A 20,631-nucleotide genomic window follows, 5' to 3' on the forward strand; every position below is an offset into this window, starting at 1 on the left:
GGTGCATTACCCGAGAACCGCCTTCTTGCAACCAGTTCCCCTTGGGGGATGTCGGAGAGCTGGTTTTGGGTCTGATCCCTGCAGGCTAGGCTGAGGGACCCCACAGGCCTGAGGAACCACACTCACTCCACAGACGCCCTTAGAAGGGACTGCTGGAGGTTGGCTCCAGGGCTTGTCCCGCCCCTCTCGCCAGTCCCGCCCCACTGGCTACCTTCTAATTAATTTCCTTTCAATCTGCACGAATCTGTGCACCTGGGCCTTGTTATTAATAAGGAACTACAACATTTGCTGATGTCTGATTACTATAATCATGTTGTATTCATTTCCCTTATGCACCTTACTCACAGGTGCACCATTTCTCTCCACTAATACCAGCAGCGAATATTTTAACAGCCAATTGCCACGTCATTAGTCTTGGACTGACTTGTTTGGTGTGCACAACAGGAAATATTTCACTTTCAGAGAACAAAAAAAATAGGTTTATTTGTGTTACGTTTATTAATTTGTGCAGTTATTCAGTGTCTGGTAAGTTAATGTTCAAGAAAAAATATTAATTTTTATTAAAATGTATTATTTTATGTTGATTACTCATTTATTTCAGCCCTTTGTATTCAGCATGTCTCTATTGAAATAAACCTACATTTCTTTGAAAATTGCAGCTTTTGTTTTTTTGCAGCCACATAAACTTAAACTTTGTTTATTTGGCCCGTGTTAGCCTTTGAGTTTGACATGCTTATTCTCGTTCATAGTTTGACGTGCAACCACTGAACCACACCAGCTGGGCAGGAGCCACTTTCTTAAGAACAAGGAGATGTTTCTCAGAAGTTCCTGAGCAAATATTCCCTCACAATACTGGGTGGAACTTGGTCAAGCGCCCACTCAGAAACCAACCACAGCCCGAGGAAGGGCTCAGACCGTTCATGATTCACCCCTGGAAATGGGCCTGGAAATGCACTCACCTGAGTCACATAAGCATATGGAGAGGGTGGTCAGGAGGGAAGTGGGGAGGCAAGGGAGATGGACTCCAACCAATCAGAGCTCTGCTGGAGGGAGACAGGGGTGGTCAGGATAGAGAGGTGACCAGTGACAGCATCTGCTACACCCGTGAGAGGCTGCCTCTCCCACCAGGACGTGTCCCCTGCGCCAGGTGCTTCTTCCTGTCCCAGATGATGAGAAATAGGTTCTGAGACAGCAGGGAGCACACAGGGACTGGCAGGACCTTCGCACCTTCGAGCAATGTGAATGCTCCCAGAGGTCCTTATAGGATTAGGCTGACTTCAGGGGAAACTGGCTGAGGACTCTTGGGTCCTTAATCCAGAGTCAGTGATGTGGTGCTAAGGTGGGAATTTCAGGCCGGGAATGCCGAGAGGGCATTTTCATGTATTTCTTACATCACTCCCGGACTGTCTCTATAAGCCTACCCCCAGGGTCTACAATGCAGAAGTTGAAATGAGAAACATGAAGGAACATCAGAATATATATATATATTTTTTACCTAGCCATGTACTATGATAGAATTTTAGCCTTGCTAAAATAAAAATCCGTTTTTGTATGGCTAGGGCACAAGCTTTTTGCTTTTCCCTTTCTTCTTCCGTCTTTCCTTATCTGTTTTTAATTCTTAAGGAGAATGAACATATTTTGTTTTGTTTTTTTAATTTATTTTATAACCATAAGTTTGTATGTTCTTTTATAATAAAAAAGAAAAAAGAAAACCTTTATTTTGAAAAAAAGAAGTATTTCATACTTGTCATTCAAAACAGCACAGGAACTCCCCACCTTAAGTAAGAAGTCTGATGATTCCTTGGTAATATTTGAAAATAAACCAACTTTATTTGAATCAATCAATACCAATCGAGACTGGAAAACAAATTTATAACCGGTTCATATGAGGAAAACATTCAGCAATATCTTCATTAAAAGGCATTTTACATTCATTAAGGCTGGAAAGCAAGTCCTGTTATTTTATCACCACAGTTAAAGGTCTTGAGAAAATCAAGGGTCTTTATTACATGAGATGTTTGTTATTTCCTAAAATCTAGGCATCTTCTGCTAAATTAGTTAACTCTCCAGCTTATCAAATGGGACAACCAGGTGGTCAGGAAAGTAAGACAAATTCAAACATCAGCTGGGCATTTGATGTTTTAAATATATGCATAGTCAAGATTGTGAAATCTCAGGCTACATAAAATATACCGTAGATAACTGGTTCCTTAAAACTATGTTTTGCCATAAAACAGATGGCTTTTATAGACACACAGATTAGCCCAAACCCTCTCGCGAGGCCATCTTTTTTATGTTTGGTCGGGGAGGGAAGGTTTGGATCTATTTCCTTCAGTGATATTAAATAAAATGGTGCACACCTGAATCATACCTAATTATGAAATGAAAGGGTCCTGAAACTAAGCTGGGAGGAGAATATTGACAAAGGGAGAGGAACATGCCTCCTTGAGGCGGCACCGGCTGTTTGGTTTGAGGGCTGAAGAGCGATGAACAGAAGACAATAGGCCTTGTGTGCAGAAGGGGCCCAAGGCCAGTGCTGTGACCCTTCAGTGTTCCCGACATCGGAACCAGGGTGCTTTGCGTGCACATCTCTCTGTCTAATGCTTAAGATTCTCTTTCATGTCAGACACAAAACTAAGCCAGTGATCCCTTGGGAATGGAGGACTGAAGTTTCACTATGAGTTCATGCTTCACCTTTCCAAAGTCAGAGACTCTGTCCTTTTAATCCGCTCTGCTCCAAGATGGCTCCAGGGCAGTAGGAACGGGGCTGAGACTCACAGCCCCTCCCGGCTACCTGCTGCTTCTGGGCCAATTAAGTTTAGGTTCAGACTCCCACTGGTTTCTCAGGATGAGAAACTCGTGTAGACAGACCTGCACCTTCCTGACTCCGACTCCCTTTTACTTTTATTTTTCCAGACTTTCCTGGGACTCTTGGATCTTCAGGGTCTTTTCCAGGTGTGATCACTGTGTGACAACTCTATGATGTTTTGTACTGTCTGTCGGCAAAGTGGCCGATGGGCACTGGTGTGGTGAAGAGCTTCTGTTGCTTCATTTGACAAATGCTAGAAAATATGGTTTTTCTAATGAAAATTAAAGATCCTCACTGGCCCCCCCACAGCAGGAGAAGTGGACACAAAGGACAGCACTGTGTCCTGGAAAGCTGAGCCTAGTCTCAGATCCCGTGGCCAAAGGAACCGATGGAGTGTTTTTCACTTTTCTAGGCACTAGTTTCGTGCCAGGGAGCTGTATCCCTCGTTTCAAACAAGATCCTCCTACTCTTGCCTGTGATTCTGAATTGTCGGGCAATTATTTGACTGCCTTTGTCAAGAGATGAAGGCCAGTGATAGAAGGAACCATGCTCTGGATCAAGATTTTACTTACCCAGCTCACCTTTCAGAGTTATTAAAATCTTACCCAACATCTTCACTCTGGGCCAACCTGAGAGGTAGGCAGTGCTGAGTAAGTGGGTAAATTCAACACGGTCATTGAATTTGACTGTTTCTGCCTCTGCCACACACACACACACACACACACACACACACACACACAAAAGTTATGTGAAAGTCACAGGAGATAAATTAAAAAACAAACAAATAGGATTTCAACCCTTTTTGGGGCCACTGAAATGCTTTCTGCGGAAGCAATGTTCATTCGGGACCCATGACAAGGGTTGCCTCCTGTCTTAAAACTCTGGAGTGTAGGACCATACTGCAAACCTTCAAGACTCCGTGAGTTCGTCCTGGGGACACCTAAGAGCCTACCACACTTGCTGGGAGATGATTTGCTGTGTATATGACAAGGTGATGGCCTCGCCTCAGAAGGCTGAAGAAAAATCTCTTTTGAAAAAAAAAATAATCAGAAGGTAATACTATTATTATTATTATTTTAAAATACTCTGATAAATCTGGCCATAAGACCTTCAATCTCTAAGTCAATAGTTGCATTATATAATAATCTAATGTTGAAATAAAAAGATATTCCTGAATTAAGTCTCTTTCCATCTCTAACTCCTCCCCCGCTTTTAAATGGTTATAATTAATCATAATGGCCCCCACCCCGTGCCTATTAGTGAACATCTAGAAACAATAATATTGATTTGGTTTGGCTTGTTTGTTTTTAAAAACTGCTTTTACAGACTCGCCAGTTGTTGGAATTCTGAGTATCCAGTCAGGGGTGTTAGTGGGTGCCAACATCTCCGGGGGAGCTGGCCCGCCTGGGCTCCCTGTTTTCTCTGTTCCCCGAATGTGCTTCTAGAACAGCACCACGGAGGGGCTCAGGAAAGCAGGCTGCCTTTAGGGTCGTGGCCTGAGCTGCGAAGGTGGGGAAGGATTTCACACTAATGAAAAGGCCTCCTGGGATCATTCAAGCTTTCATCCCCCAGAAGGCCAGTTGCGGGCTTTCCCTTATGGCAAAAGGACTATTTCCTCACCATGTCTCCTTTTTAAACACCTTGGAGGGGGGAGACAAGTTTCCAGGGAATTGTGGAAAGGACCCTTTAGAGGTGGAAATGAATCAACTCATTCTGCTTTTTCCAAACTCTCAGGCTTATAAAACATCCTACGGAGCAATTTCCTCTTCCTCGGGGGGCTGAAGGAGACCCCGTTTCCTCCCCTCTGCTCTGATCAAGGGGTCCCCTTTTTCTCCTGAGATCCCTGGAGATAGCTAGTTCTGGGGGTTGCTTGGGCTGGAATTTGTTGGTGTTTGTATGGCGAGGACCCATGCTGTCCTGCCCTCCCTGAGCAATGAGCCAAGTCCTGGGGCTTTCCGGCATTTGGGAACCTCACTCTCCACCGGCGGGCAACACAGAAGGGAGGATTGTTGAAGGTGAGGGTGTGTGGCGGTGGATTTCCTCACACAGGCGTTCCTGGGAGAGGGAGCTGATGATTAGTTCATTTCTCTTAGTTTCCTCTGCACTGGTCACCATACTCAAGCAGGGTAAGATTTTAAGGAGGCGAAACTCCAGAAGAAGGACTTAGGAGAGCAATATTATCTAAAAAATAGTTTCCTTTTGTTCATCGGGTCGTTGAGTCAGGTGGTAGGAACATTAACCCACATGGGCACACCTGTTTTTTTCAAGCTCAAACCGCATGGTTTCCCAGTCAGAAAAGCTCAAGGACTTTCTTCCTAAGGTTCCATGACCATGCCCCCTCCTCACTGTGACTCTCTCCCAGGGGAGGCTGCGGCTGGGTCAGCCTGGAGCGGCTGCCTGCGAGCCCCCAGGTAGCAGACCCGTATCCAGGAACAACCTGAAGAGCCTGCAAAGTCATTTTTGGCCAATACTTGGGTTCTTGCTATCAGGTTGCTAGATACATGACAACATCAGTTCAAGACTTAGCTTATGAGAGAGAAGACCTGTCTTCAAAATTTCCAGGGAACATTGAGCATCATAAAGGATTTTTTAAATCTTCACTCATCCCTCCACCTCCCACGCTCATCTACTTTCTCACAGACGAATATTCACTCGAAGATAAACAGAGTCAAACCCAGGCATGTAACCTGCAAGGAAGCAACTACCCCTAAGCAAGCAATCCCGTGGCTGGTAGACCCCCGAGGGCCTTTTGGCATCAACACTGCTCCCCTCCCCGCCCCATCCCCGTGCCCCCAGTTTGGAATTGATGCCAATTTCCTTTCCTGGCAAGGCCTGGACAGCATAAACATGGAGGTCGGTGTCAGCCAGGCGCGATGGCATTGTGACCGGCAGAGCACTGCAGCGAACCGAGACTGGGCCTGAAGTGGTTTTCCAGTCTGGCCTTCGGTGTCCAGGAATGTCAGGAAGTAGTGAGTGACGCCAGGTGTGTCTTCCAGATGTCAAAATCCACAGCCTGCTCGGTCCCTCTCCATTCACTCTCTCCGACCCCCTAAGAGCAGGGGATCTTTATGTAATAAGAACTAAGATGGTATTTGTCCTTGGCCTTGGAGTTACCGACAAAGAGGAGGAAGGAAGAGAACAGGGCGTTGCATGTTTCTAATGCATCTGAGGAGATATTTTGATATTGGCAGAAGGGGCCAGTGACAATCCCGTATGTGGGTTCTGCAACACTGACCCCAAATACGCTGAACCCAGACGGGACCCAAAGGCTGAGAGCTTGACTATGTCTAGCATTTCTGCTTGCGGAGTCCTGTGTGATCAGATGGGTTGGCGCAGACCTTCACTAAGATGGCAGGCTGGAGTTGGAATGATGCCAGCAAGGCGTGGCCTGACCATTAAAGATGTGTCCCGAGGCAAAGTGGAGGGGGGTCTGTGAAGAGGAGTCCTTTGGGAGAAGCTGAGTTCTGCAGCAGTGACGGGGCGAGGTGGCCGAGGTGGCCGTGCTCAGGATCGGCTGAGGCGCTTGGCGACGTCGGCGTAAGCCAGCTCGATCTCTGAGTCAGCGGCACAGGTGTTGGTGAACTCGTCCCGGGCGTAGGCGTTCTTGAGGTACCGCCACAAGCCTGTCATCTCTGCTGGGAAGTCGTAGTTGCGGTATTTCTTGGCCACAATCTACAACAGAGATGGTGTGAGAGCAGGAAGCAAGTCATTGAGAAGGTGTTAGGGTGTGACCCAGGATGTGCGCACAACAACCCCCCCCCCTCCCGACACCCCCATGCATCACACCGGACCAGCAGCAAAGTGTGTGTGATGCAAGGGGCCAGTGCTGCCTTTGTATTTGATTTTGGTTTGCATTATTTTATTTTATATTTCTCAAGTTAATATAATTTTCCCTTTGGCCTAGTGATTCTGCTTCTAGGGATTTTCCTTAGGAAGTAATCATGGATGTACACAAAGATTTAGCTACACATATGTGATTACAGGACTGTTTGGAATGGCAAAAAAAAAATGGTACACAACACAGGTGTCCAGCAACATATGACTGGATGAACACATTATCATACATAAAGGCAATGGTGTCCCGGACAGCCAGTAACAGTGATGCTGCAGTGGGAATTCCAGTGACCTGGAGAACTCTTCCAGGTAGATCATTAAGTTTAAAGTTCAAGATATTTGGAGAAATATGTATGACGACTAGAAGTGTATGTGCCAATGTATTACCAGTGGTCATGTCTCATTGACAGAATTATAATCAAATTGTTTTCTATGTTTCCATATCCATTTTATTTTACATAAGCATCCTTATTTATAGAAGGGAGTCTTATATAATAAAAGCCTAATATGCTGAGTGTCCAGTCATCCAGTTGTCTGTTCAACCAATCAAAGTGTAATATGTTAATGATATGCTAAGGCCACTCAACCACTCGCTATGATGTGCACTGACCCCCAGGGGGCAGACAGTCAACTGGTTGACCAGTCGCTATGACGTGCACTGACCACCAGGGGGCAGACACTCCGACCGGCAGCTTATCTTGCTGCTGGGGTTCAGCCAATCGGGACTGAGCGAGGAGCGGGCCTAAGCTGTCAGTCATACATCCCCTGAGGGCTCCTGGACTGCGAGAGTGCTGAGGGACCCCCCCTCCCTCGAGTGCACAGATTTTGTGCACCAGGCCTCCAGTAAAAACATAAAAAGTAAGTTATATATTGAATGTATATCTAGGTTCCAGGTATGATATGGGAGTGAACAAAGCGATTTCTATTCTCTCTCTACTTTGCCACACTGGGGGCCAGGGACTTGGGCATTTGGGGAAGTGGTATTTGTGTTGAGAGTTGCATAGTGGTTAAAAGCATGGGCTCTGGATCCCAACTGACTGAATCTGCAATCCTGACTCCACTACTTAACAGCTGTGTGACCTTGGACTAGTTACTTAACCTCTCTGAGCCCCACTTTCTTTATCTCTAAAACAGAGGTAGTAATAGGACTGGTCTTACATAGGGCTGAGTGGCAAAGTGGAGAGAACTGTAGAGACACATAAATGTAGTTAACACACATAAATGCTTGGAGGGGTGGCTGACTCGGACTCAGTGTTCAAGAAACATGACATACTATTATAATTCATTGAGTCCCACCTTTCACCCATGTGCATGCATTCCTTCATAGGTAGGGGCAAGGTCGTCTCTTTTCTCAGGTCTCACAAGCCAGGGGGTACTTCACAGACATGTGGCCTGTGCGGTCAACTGGGCCTCATGCTCTTGGTTTAACGCCGTGTTGGCAATGAATGGAAGTTCTGAATACTTTATGTTCACTGGCACGAGGGCCTGCACATTAGCTGGTCCTTCCTCTAGCCCCACAGGGGCTGGGGTGGGGATAGCACAGGGTCACCTCTCTCTCTCTCCTAAAGCACCTCTCTGACTCCTTCCCTTCCTTTCTTCTTAGACAAGGGCCAGTGGTCAGGATCTTCCCATTCAGAGAAGCCCCAGATCAGCCACCCTGGGCTTTCACCCTCATTTTGCTGCCAGTGATGTGCAGGGTTCCCCGGAAAGCTGTGCTGAGTGGCGAACAATGACGACCCATTGCATGAAAGGCTCAGCCTCATAGATACCATATTTCCAAGGAGGAAGGAGTCATTTCCCCTCCATTCTCCTACATCGGTTTTGAACTTCCATTACAACACTGAGATCTGTTCTACTCTGAATCACAGTCACTGTTTTAGTGTCTCTCTCTCACTTCCCTAGGTGTGAGCAGGACAGGAACCACAACTTCTTCATTTCTGTGCCCCTCTATAATCTCAACAACGCTCTGGGTAAGAGTAACCACAATAACAAACATTTATTTCCCATGTGCTCTGCTCCAGACACTGCTGTGAGCACTCTGCAAGCTACTTAAATCTCTACATAAGTATAAGGCAGAGTGTATTATGTCCCATTCTGCAGATGAGAAAAGTAAAAGGTTAAATAAGCAGGGATTCCATAAACAGTTAAATTTCATCTTTACCATCCCCAACTATCCCAACATCAAAGTGTGGTTCGTGTCATATGTTATCAAATCACTTAATTTTAAAGACTGAAGATCCTTAGCAATGAGCAAACTGAAGCCACCAGAGATTTGGTGGCTTACACAATGTGACACAGGAAAATAATTAATTCAACCAATACTGCAGAGTAATCACTAAGATTTATTATAGTCCCTGCTTTCTAATCTACAGTTCTCTCCACTTTGCCACTCAGCCCTGTGTAAATGATAAAGGAATAGCTCTCCTTGGTTATGCCACTCTTGTTGCTTTTCTACAAACCCACCCTTGGGTTTGCTTCTTTGTGATGCTGGGGCTAAGACCGCTCAAATCACACCTCTGCTTTGCCTGCAACTCCCTGTTAGGCTCTACCAATCGGGGGCGCTAGAGATAAAGCCTGTGATGGTGGAGGAGGGCAGAAGGAGGTGCCCCTTCCTATTGGCTTCCTGTTCATGCCAGTCTTGTTTGCTCCTGTAACAGCAGCTGCATCCAGTTTGCTGTTTTGCCAGCACACGGACCCTGTGTCATCACACCAGCTCAGAAAGGCCAGCACCCAACAGTGACCCCGCTGCAGAGGTTCGGTCCCAGTCTCACCAGCCATTCTCTGAACTTGGCCCCCCAGCATCAGCTAAGCAGCGCCCCACCTCAGAGGTCCAAGGCCCCTCATCAAAGTCTCTACGTTTTAATAATTCCAACCTCTTCCATTTGCGCCTCCTACCCTGGGGGTAGTAGCTGCCTCCCAAAGGTAGAACTTCCTTGTTCGTTTTGTCTTCCTAGTTCTTCAGTACTTACTACCTTCTTACATTAAAATCTCTCAGTTAAAATGACCGGTTTGGTGTAGTTACCGAAGAAGGCACCCCCTCCCTGCTCTGTCCAGCTCGGGTGTGGCTAATAAGGAAAGGCAGTGGAATCAGAGCCTTCAGCACGACACCCACCAAGAGGGAACGCTGGGGCCAGCGCCCACCACCAGTTCTCCTTGGTCTCTGCTCCCTGCAAGCGAAGGGCCCTGGGTTTGCCCACAAGCCTTTGGAAGAGGCTGTCTTGGCTAAGGAGCAAATCCATGCAGGAATGGTGGGTTACTAACTGATGGATAGAGCGGCCTCAGGCCTCTCCATGCTGGAATTTACCCTCAAGCTTTTCAAGGATATACTATGAGCTTGAAAACAGAAGAAATGCAATGTATGAAAATATATTTCTGTTTGCTGCAAGAGCTGGACAGATCACAGCCCCCGGGGAGGGCCCAGCGGAGGCTATGAAAGGCCCACCATGTCCTGCCTGCCTGAATCCTGTGCCTGCCTTCGTCACAAAACGGGCTGTTTCCTTGGGTGTTGGCTTCACTTGAGGAGATGGGACCTAGAAGGGAGCCAGACAATGCGAGTTCAAACCAGGCACTCAGTGAGCACCTGGGCCAGAGCCACTTGGCTTCCATGGATGAAGATGAACCTGGAAGAGAGCCAGGAGGGAGGGAGGGGGAAAGGGAGGTAAGGGGGGAAAGAGAGAGGGAGAGAGAGAGAGAGAGAGAGAAAGAGAGAGAGAGAGAGGGAGAGAGAGAGAGAGAGAGAGAGAGAGAGAGAGAGAGAGAGGCGCACATAAGAGTGAGAGGGTGAGATTCGCACAGGAAGCTCTGACGTTTGCAGGGACTTCTCGGCTCATGTTCTGAATTTGCTCTTTCATATGAAAACAGTTAGCTCCCACAGCCCAGATTAAGTTTTGGCGTCAGAAGCCAAGCTGGAGGCCTGACTTGGCTCCCCTTCGCTCTTTCTACACTTCAGAGGTTTGCCAGGTCTCTGGGATCTGATAAGCTGGATCAGCAGAAATCCGAGGAGACGGGAGGTGAGGCCCAGCCTTTGTCCCTCGCAGGCCATCCTCCTCTGATCCCAGCCTCTCCCAGCGAGCCACTCACTGAACTTCTTCCAAGGACGGGGACGTAACAGTCTTTCCGGGCTGGGAGGAACTGAAGAAATTATAGGATAAAGCACAGGGCCTGGGAGAGCCGTTTGTTTACCTTATTCAGCAAGCGATTCTTGAGCGGGTAGTCAGCACATGTCTGAGTGAGAGAGAAGGAAGGAGGGAAGAGAGAGAAGAAGAAGAAGAGAGGAGGAATGGAATCCATATCTCTTCTTTTAGGCAAGAGAAAAATGACTTCCAAAAAGAGTAAATGACCTGCCCCAGCTCATGCTGCCAGTTGGTAGCAGATATAAGACCAGAACTTGGGCCTCCTGACTTCTAGAATGGAGGCCTTTCCATTGCATCACTATGTCACAGTATGACTGAACTGGAGTCAGATCATCCCAAATGGTGTCACTTGTTCCTCAGGAAAAGAGAATAAAGGATGTTTTGGGGGTGGAGTGGGGCATGTGCTACTTAATAACTTCAAAGAGATGTTGCTTGGCTGGACTCACCATTGACCATTGGCTTGGCCCTGAACCCAAAGTGTCTTCCTATGAATAGGTTGTATCTGCCCAGCCCATCAGCACTGCTGTGCATGATTCCCTCCCAGGCTCAGCTCAGGCCGAGCCCATGGGAACACCAGTGCACACCCAGCTGAGTGATTTCAACTGAAGCAGGCTGGAGAGAAGCCTGCATATCTAGCCCAGGACCTCAGCTGGAAAAGACAGGCAGATATCCAGCTGATCAATGACTGAAGCTGATTCTTCTCAGTGAGCAGTAGACAGACACTGAGTATCATAAGGACACAACTAGATGATGACACAACTAGATGATAAAACAGTTGATCAATGAGTATTTCTTAAAGGGCCGTCACTATATGCCCATCATCATGCTTAGAGAAGGCCCTATGTCACAGAGCTTATTGTCTGAGACAATAAGACATAAACACGTGTACAAATAGAGAAGAGTCTAATTCGACCCCATTGCATTTTTCTCCCTGCTGACAGGGTCAAAAAAGGGTGTGAGAAGTGTTAGTTTAGAGAAGTTTGGGGGACACACTGCTGTCTTCAAATGAGATGAAAAGAACAGCCCTGTCCCTTGTTGTTCCAGAGAATAACGGATGGCAGGGGCCCACTTGGAAGGCTGTTTTAATCATCTGAGTGGGGCTGGCTTGTGAGGCAGAGGGCTCTTCATCATCAGAAGTGTGAGGCCACAGATGCACAGGAGCCTGTCACAGCTGTTACGGATGCACAGAAAGTGGCCCAGTTTGGGAAGGGACATTGTATGGGATAACCTCAGAATTCCCTTCTTTCCACCTCACAGATCCTAAGATTCTTTTAGGAAAGGATTACACTGCCTGTCAAAGGTGGTCAGAAAGTAAAATAGTAAAACAATGATGTCCCTTCTTGCAACCTCCATCCCTTCAACTGATCGAGGAGGAAGAGGTCGCCTGCCGCCCTAAGGGGTTGCTAGCGGGAATGAGAAGGTGGGTCTGTGCACAGAGAAAACATGCACATGTGAGCACATTTAATACAGATGTGAGGGTGTAGCCAGTGGAAACCTGTGAGGAAGAGGCAAGGAAGAGGCCTTTGGAGTGACACGACTTTGTATAACTATATATGATAACGCAATAGCAGCTATTATATTTCGAGTCCTTACAATAACATGCACTTCATGCATGTTATTCTCCCAACAACCCTAGAAATAAGCAATCTATGGGTGAAAACTGAACTATACAGGGAGGCTATACAGCCAGCACGCAGTGGAGATTGGCTTGGGGTCCCTATTCATGTGACTTCTCACCCAGCAGGCGGCACTGCCCTTGACTTAACCACACAGGTAACCCCAGTCTAAGATGGAGTTGGATCTGGCCAGCACTTGTGGGTAGAGGTCTCTTACCTTGACCACGTGGAGTTTGGGCAACAGATTGCAGTCGGCCAGGGTCAGCTCATCCCCATCCAGGAACTTGCGCCGGGACCCCTTGTCATCGTCCCCACAAGTGTTGGCGTCGATCTCCTCTGGCAGAGGGGTGCTCAGGTAGTCATCCAGCTTCTTCAGTGCCTTGTTCAGGCCTCTCTCAAGGGCTGGTGTGGGACAGCAAAAGAAGTTCTTTAGTCATCCTTGCCACTGGTTACAGCCACAGTCTTCACAGTAAAGTGGCTTTATCCTGAATCCGGTTCCCCTCATCACACTGCCAGCTCCCTGAGCAATACAAATACCTGGCGGCCATTAGCACGATGCAGAAGAGTATCAAGTGGCCTAAAAAAGACCTTGACCAAACAGTAGACACTAGCTAATCCTTTTTAAAAATATAGACAGATAGGTGATAGATAGATAGATAGATAGATAGATAGATAGAGATGCAATCATTGGCATATAGATCAGAGCTTAGTGCTTCTCTTCAGAAGATGTAACAGTAGTCAACTTTCATTATCCTTTCTTGTGTATGTATATTTTCCCAATATTCCACAATTAACCCACATACCTTTATATAAAGAAAGGCCTGTTAAATAACTAATAACTGCATAGCAGCCCGAGGACAGAGATATGCACCAGATTTTGTGGGAGCATTGACCATGGCCAACCCAACCTGAGAGGGGAGGGAACAGGCTTCCTGGAGGACAAGACATAGGAAAGTGGCGCCCCCTGCTTGGCACTGCCCCCAGAGAACCAGTGGGTGTCAGGGAGGCCTGCTTGAGTTGCCCTAAAAATCAGCGCTGTCCACAAGGGAAGGGCCAGGGCCCCAGGCGGCGGGCTCCACTGGGAACGTGCAATCACAGCCGAATGGAAACCTGCCAAGGCCACAGCTCTGAGGATGCACATTTATAGGAAGAGAAGGTGGCAGAAGACCTTGACAGTCTTGCCCCAATAATTATCTCCCCACTCATTCATTTAGTCGCAAGAGCAGAACAAAATACTCAATAGAATAACTCCAGGAACTCACTCCCACTGAGTCGTTCCACCCAGAATCACACAGACCACTCCGTCCTGGAGCGCTGACACGGCAACTGCCCGCCTGAGCCCAGAGCAGGGAGCTGGAGGAGGTGGCTGGCCGCGTCACTCATTGGCCACTGCATCTGTTTCATCAGCTTCAGCCCCCACCAGCCGTATTTCCCAGACTCTGGTTTACAGCGTGATGCTGAGATCAGAGGAATCAGTCCCGATGTTAACTCTAGCGGATAAATGGGAGGTGCTGGCCCTGGAGGAAGATCCTGGGGACTGTCTCTCCTTCAGAGTTTCCAAATGTGCCTCCTGTTAGCCACTCCTCACATAACCCGAGTCCGTCTTTTCACAGAAGGCCTTTTGTTTGAGACAATGAGATGACACCAGCCCAAGACAAATCAATCGAATGCTTGCTGGAATGTGTAAAAACAGACTGGAGGTTGGACATGGTTTCTCAATACTTCCTTCTCCCTGGTGTGGCATTTGAATTTGAACTTCATCATCTGCTTTGTGTTTCCAGTTTGGGAGAACGGAGCAAGCAGGGCTCGGGGAAATGCTTGTATTCCCCTTAGTAACCGTCTAGACTGGGATGGGATTGCAAACCTATTCAAGGGCAATAGCCGAGGGTTGGTACCCAACAACACTTATTATGCTCCCTCCCCACCCTCCAAGGACTTATGATTTATGCTGGGTTTGTTTGCATCCTTAAATCCTCTACCCTTTTTAGTTTGGGAGATTATGATAAAATCTTAATTAAAATGAAGGAAGAAAAAAATCTAATAGAGTGCCTGTTGAAATTTGACCAACTGATTATCAACCGAGGCGAAGAGACATATGAAGGGAAGTGAGACGTTGCAGGTTCTGAGCAGGCCTCTGCTCAGCCCAGGATAGCAATGGGAGCTCCTTGGGCAGCTTGTTCTGGGTAGTTACAGAATAGTCATGGGGATGTAAAGTATAACACAGGGAATATAGTCAACATTGTAATAACTAGGTATAGTGTCAGATGGAATTAGTTTTACCGAGGTGGGGGGGGGAGGGCATCACTTCGTATGTTATATAAATGTCTAATTGCTGGAATGTACACATGAAGCTAATATAATATTGTCGTTAACTGTGTTTGAAAATTAAAAACTATTTTTAATAATTTAAACTGTCTCTCCAGTGATCTCTTGAGATGGAAAAGTAAAATTTGGCAATGGGCTTGGTTGTTGCCTTATGTCACAACTGTGACATACCAAGATGGCCTGTCCTGAGTGTGTCAGCTTCATCACTTCTCTTTGTGTGTTTGGATCAGGAATGTGAAGGTGCAGTTGGTGGTCCTTACGGTAGAGAGAAGAGGGGATGAGGCAGGAGGGATGGGGCCGTGAGGCCTGGAGCTAATCCTGTACTTAAATGTTGACCCTGCCCAGGTGGATTTACTGTGAGGTTGCTAAAGCTTACGCTTCAAGGCCCCATAATTGTGTGGACCCCTTCCAAGACCTTGGAGTTGACTTTGAAAATTATTTATTAGTATTTATTATATTGGCATCAGATCCTGCAAATCTTGGAAACATCCTCCATCTTGGCACTTACTAACTATGACCTGGGGTGAGGTTCTCAACCCCGCAGGGCTTCAGTTTTCCCACCTCAACTATGGGACTAAAAATCTCTAACGCTCGTACAGCCACTGTGAGGATTCACTCAGATTATGCAGGGTCAGTGCCTGGCCCATCGTAGGAATGAATGACAGCTACTGCCATTGCATCACCAAAGGTGACAGTCACCCTGCTCTCGGGCCCTCACCCCACACCCCTGGTCAGTGTGTTCTTGAAAAATCCAAGGCGTGGCAGAGAATGGGCGATCCTGAGAAGCTCCAGTGTGAAGCCCGATCCCCCGAGGAGGAAATAAACAGCCAGAGCGGATGTTCTGCTTCTGCCGATTTAATGTACAACCACCGCCCTGATCCTGTGCTCACTGGGGACCCTTCTCAGGGACAAGCCGTGCTGAGAGGCACGGCCAGAGGGAATAGGCCCACAGGCCTGTGTGCTAACACGCTGCCTATTATCGAATAACAAGTGCCAGCGCCAACGCATTGCCTGCCAGGTCTTTTCCGTCCTACCTGCCAACTCACTGCTCTGACCCTGGCTCCGTCTGGCATCCGTGGGACTTAATTATCTCTTTCGCCGACGGCACCCAGGCCGTGGAACCGTTGGTGTTGAACTTTCTGCTCTGGTGAGAGTGGGGGATAGAAAGGAAACCAGAGTAACCGGGATGTTGATCCCTCAGTGTTTGCATGTAAAGCTCTCTCTCCAAAAACTCCTTCTGAATAGCAGGATGGGTTACCCTCAGACCACAGCAAACAAGCCTGAGGGCAGGGGACCCCGAGACTCAGAACCACTAATATCCCAGGCACTTGATGGATACCCAGTCCTTTAACTGCTTCTTCCTCTCTCCACCCCTTCCCGTAAAGATTTATTCTGTACCACACACAAACGCACTGGGTAAAATATGAGATGAGGAAACAAGGGGGAAGAGTTCATAAATATTCTCAGCCATATGCAAACAATCTCAAATTTATTTTTCTGTTTTTTAAGGAGGGAAAAAATATCCACCCATTCCATGATCGCTTCCAGATTCATTGAGGTTGTTATTACATAAGACCCAATATTGTTTTCTCGTCATAGAGAAATAATGACTTGGGAATGGCAATTTGAGCTAAGAAAATAGTATATTCTTACCAGGGCATGGAGGCTGAATGGGGACCCAGGAGCCAAGACTCCAGCTCGGCCTCCAACAGGCTCTTGCAAGCACAGCTCAGCCCTGGGTCGCTGGCGAGCTCTGTGCACCCGGGCGCTGACCAGCACACGGCCATGCAGACCCCTCGCTCACATTCCCTCGAGCAGAGCAGATGCCAAAGGCGCTCCTTGAAAGACAGGCGTGGCTCTGGGGGCCCAGGGTGCTGTGCTCAGTTTCCCTGGCTTGTGAACTTGGGAGAGATAAGAACCACGGTTCCCCTCTAACAACATCTGCAGGCTGGATGGGGGTCTATTCAACGAGCCATGGAAGAGACCGCGGCTCTGGAGGCTGGTCCCAGGCCCAGCACCTTCCACCCCACTGGATTCCTCTCCTCGCTCTAGTCCTGCTCCCCAGCACCAGCAATAAATGCACTGGCTGAAAGTCGGAGGTGGCCCACCGGGATGCTTACGCCATCTAGCATTTAAATACGCAGTGAAGCTATTGAGATGCGCCTTCGTATTCATCTCCATGTCACAAAGAAACGGGTCTCAGACTTATCCGAGGCTCACGCGTGCAAGCAACTTTTCAAACCACTCCTGGCGTACAAAGCAAAGGTACCTGCCTGTTTTTAACTGTATGGTTTTCTGACATGCTCCCACCCCTGGGTCGTGGGAAAACAACTTCAATGTAGTGTCTTCTGGATTATAACTGAGTCTGATGTAATAATCGAATGGTCCCTCCAGAGAATTCCCAGTTGCTTTTGCATAAAAATGTTGTTTCTCAGATAGTCTCCTTGTCTGCTCTTCTCCCTGAGTCCTGGGGGTGGGTGGGGAGGAGTCTCCTGTGACCTCATGGCACCTGGAGGTATGAGTCCTGGGGTCCACTGGGTAGAAGGTCTGGGAAGTTAACACAAGTCCTGCGTCTCTTCCCTGTTACGCTGAACCTCTACTTCCTTCCAGAGTAACCTTGGGGTGTTGCCCCTGGAGTGTGGTTAGAGGTGGGCTGCTGGCCTCCCTCCAAAACCCTGGCAGGACACCGAGTGAAGTGCCCCATGGGGCTTCGTGGACATGTCTCTAGTCCCTTGGCGCCCTTGCCTGCCTCCTCTCCTTCATCCCCAAGCCCCCTGGCAAGAAGGGGTGGCCTTTCCTGTCCGCGTTCCTATGTCAACCACAGAGCAGCTAGCCTCCCTGTGAGCTGAGCCCTCCAGGCCTGGCTCTTAATGTGCTAAAATTAAGAACTAAAGAAAATTTCAGACAATAGCTTGGCTTGCAAAGCTACTGTCTTGCTGCAAATGCTATTTTGAATATCAGAAGCTAAATATTGAATTTCTTTTTCTCTCTTGGAATTCCTCTAAAGAAACCCTCATCTCTCGTGGGACCGATGGATGCCTAGGGCAGATTAGAATCAGGAACTCAGAAAGGCGAAGAGAAAATATTTTAAAAATAGCAACCCTCCTAGATGAGTTAGGAGAAAAATCAGGATTTAAGACAGGCCGTTGGATTCCAAAATGTAAACTTCTTCCACTCTGCAGGGTATCGCTGGGTGCCAGGACCACCCCATGGCTCCCTGGCGGCCATCTTCTCTTAATGCCACAGACCTCTCCCACTCACCCCCGTTCCCCTGACCAGAATGCGGCCATCATAACGTCACTCCTTATGCCCTACTTTCCAGATAATTTCTAAAATACATTTTTAAATTGATTTCAGAGGGAGGAAGGGAGAAGGAGAGAGATGAGAGAGAAACACAAAGCCCACTACCTGAGCATGTGCCCTGACCAGATATCAAACCCGCAACCTCCGGGTGCATGGGATGATGCTCAACCAACTGAGCCACAGCAGCCGGGAACTTCCAGCTAATTTGTTTGATAACATATTTGTGTTCTGCTATGAATGCCCTGATGCCAGGAGTCCTTGGTGCTCTCAGGGACCATGACTGGGTCTACAAGGAGAGAGCCTACCAGGACCCTTCACATCATTTCTCAGCAACAAATACCAACTCTCAACTCGGCCTGTACTTGGACCCATGATGTCACATTGTCTGTGTGACAGCAAAACACCTGGGTGAAAAGTGAGACATGCAGTTGGGTTTTGCCTATGAAGAAAGAATTATCTAGATATGGAGAAATACCCGGAGGACTAAATGAAGTTTTTACTTTCCATCTTCTCTTTTGAAATCATGTCGATATAACCAAAGGATTAAAAAAAAAGCACAGTGGTGGTTCAAGGGAGAAAGCGGCAATTATTTCTCCTGCCATCCTCTATTCTTGGGGAGAAAGTACAAAGATGACCATACCTGGTATGACCATATTGACTCTGATCATTTTAAACATGAATGATAATGTCACGGGGGGAAAATGAAATAAGAATTTAATATCATCTCTCCTTCACCTTTGCGGGGAAGAAGCCTTTCTTTAGAAACTGAGAGAGGTCAAATGGCAAGGTGCCCAGGGCCAAGGGGGCAGGGGAGAGGCGGGGCCGGAGCAGCAGCAGCAACAGAGTTATGAGAGGCGACAAGAGGAGATGGAGGCCCGGCAGACAGAAAGGCAGACGCTGCTGTTCTGAGGCGAGGCAGAGATGTGCTAAGGGAAGTGTGAGGACAGCTGGCTTGGTGGTGGGCAGTGTAACTCCCTGCCCCCAAGAAACTTCGGTAAAGATCCCCATTCATCTTTCCAGTTTGGGGAATTGAAGTTGTGTAGCTTTTCTTCCCTGGAGAAGTCCTTAAAGACATGGTATGATGGCCCAGTTACAGCTGGGTCACGTGAGAATGACCACACAGAGGCAAAATTACCAACCAGGCAGAGACGGGGGATCACACCGTCTGATCCATCGTGTCCCTTGTAGAACAGAGCAGGTAGCGGGTGGCTGATCCCCATGGTCCCTTTGTCTCTTAAGACAGTATCTGTGCCCATCCTTACAACACACTGAGGCAGAAATAAAAAGCAGGGTTGTAGAAGATGGGCTTTCTTTCAGGTCTGCTTGGCCCTCCGCTGCTGTGTGCCTGGGCCTACTGCTATGTGAGCATGTCACTATCATCAAGGAAGGGCCAGAGAGAGCTTGGGTGGGGGATGTCAGGTAGGCCTACACCAGGCTTCTCTGAGACTTCTTGTGCTAACAGACATGGTAGCAGAGTGGTGCCATTTGATCTCCAAGAGACCTGGATGTGAGTCCTGCCTCTGGTGACGGCTGTTCGCAGTTGTTACTGAAGCACCCTGTTCAGAGTCCGGTGCACAGCAGAATCTCACAAAAGATGTGGACTTCTGTTTGGCGGTAGAACTTAAGTTGGTGAGAGGATGGGGAGAAAGGGGAGAGTGGTGAACGTCTAAGAGCAAGCGATCAGCTCGAGGCAGAAGTCGTCTGAAGGGAGCTTGTCTGGGCCTCCCAGAGCTCCCTGGGTGCAAGGAGAAGCCGGGAGCTGAGAGGATGGAGCTCACTCTTGCATTTCCCAACAAGCCCAGGGTCCCGAGTCTCCCGGAATCTCCTCTTTGGGGTTGGCCTTGTTCTCTCCAGGCTACGTGGGTGTGTCAAATGCTCTTGGTCTGGTAGTTTGGAGAATTCGTGTCCACCTTTGGCATCAGACCGAAAACACTAGACTTGGCCTCATGGCCCAAGAGAAGATCTGGTCGCAAGGGCGCGGCTGTGACAGACCCAGGGGCTCCCACGGGAAAGCAATTCCCGGGTCTCCGTTTCTAGGCACTGGTGCAAACAGGGAAGGTGGGGAGACAAAGAGCAGTTTATGAGAAAGCAAACTGCAAGGGCAGCTTCCACTGCTCCCTCCTGCTCCCTCGTGCTGCGTCAGCCCGGCTGGAGAGGCATGGGCAGCTCACGCGGCTCTGGCTGGTGCTTGTTTGTTCTAGGAAGGATTTTGGCCTTGAATGGGAGGGTGAATTAAATGACAGACTCCCATGGCTCTTTCCAGTAAGAGGCCAGTCAGTGATTCTTTACTCCCAAGGCAGGATCCAGGTCTTACAACTCTGGTGGATGGGGATACAGGACCTTGCTGGATGCCCCACTCCCCTCTGGCAGAGAGAATCATGGAGACCATGAGACACTGATCTACTTCTGGGAAATTCGGGGATTTCTAGGGGAAGAGACCCATCTCTGTAAAGCTTGAGTATATCGCTTCCCTCGACCCTCAAGCCCTATAGGGGATCCTTGTGAAGAATCTTAGTTATTTACACAGCTCCACAAATCAATCTGAGATTTGCTCTATGTTCAGAAATATTGTTCCCAACAACAACAACAAAACATGGGTTTAAAGGCAAGT

At 48.0% G+C, this 20,631-nt stretch overlaps 1 protein-coding gene across 2 annotated transcripts in view; it reads right to left on the bottom strand.

Moving 5' to 3' along the window:
• Positions 1-1,805: 1,805 nt before the first annotated feature.
• The window catches only part of CLIC5 (chloride intracellular channel 5), a 154,098-nt gene continuing 135,272 nt past the window's right edge, over positions 1,806-20,631 (bottom strand). For both annotated transcript variants that reach the window (XM_023762298.1, XM_006098583.3), the window contains exons 5-6: positions 12,610-12,794; positions 1,806-6,481 (exon numbers count right to left, since the gene is read on the bottom strand). In XM_023762298.1, coding sequence (XP_023618066.1) covers positions 6,314-6,481; positions 12,610-12,794 — 353 coding nt within the window. In that variant the 3' untranslated portion in view covers positions 1,806-6,313. The remainder of the gene's footprint in view (positions 6,482-12,609; positions 12,795-20,631) is intronic.

The sequence above is a fragment of the Myotis lucifugus genome, unplaced genomic scaffold (genome assembly GCF_000147115.1).
Source record: "Myotis lucifugus unplaced genomic scaffold, Myoluc2.0 scaffold_241, whole genome shotgun sequence".
In the NCBI taxonomy this organism is placed as follows: domain Eukaryota; kingdom Metazoa; phylum Chordata; class Mammalia; order Chiroptera; family Vespertilionidae; genus Myotis; species Myotis lucifugus.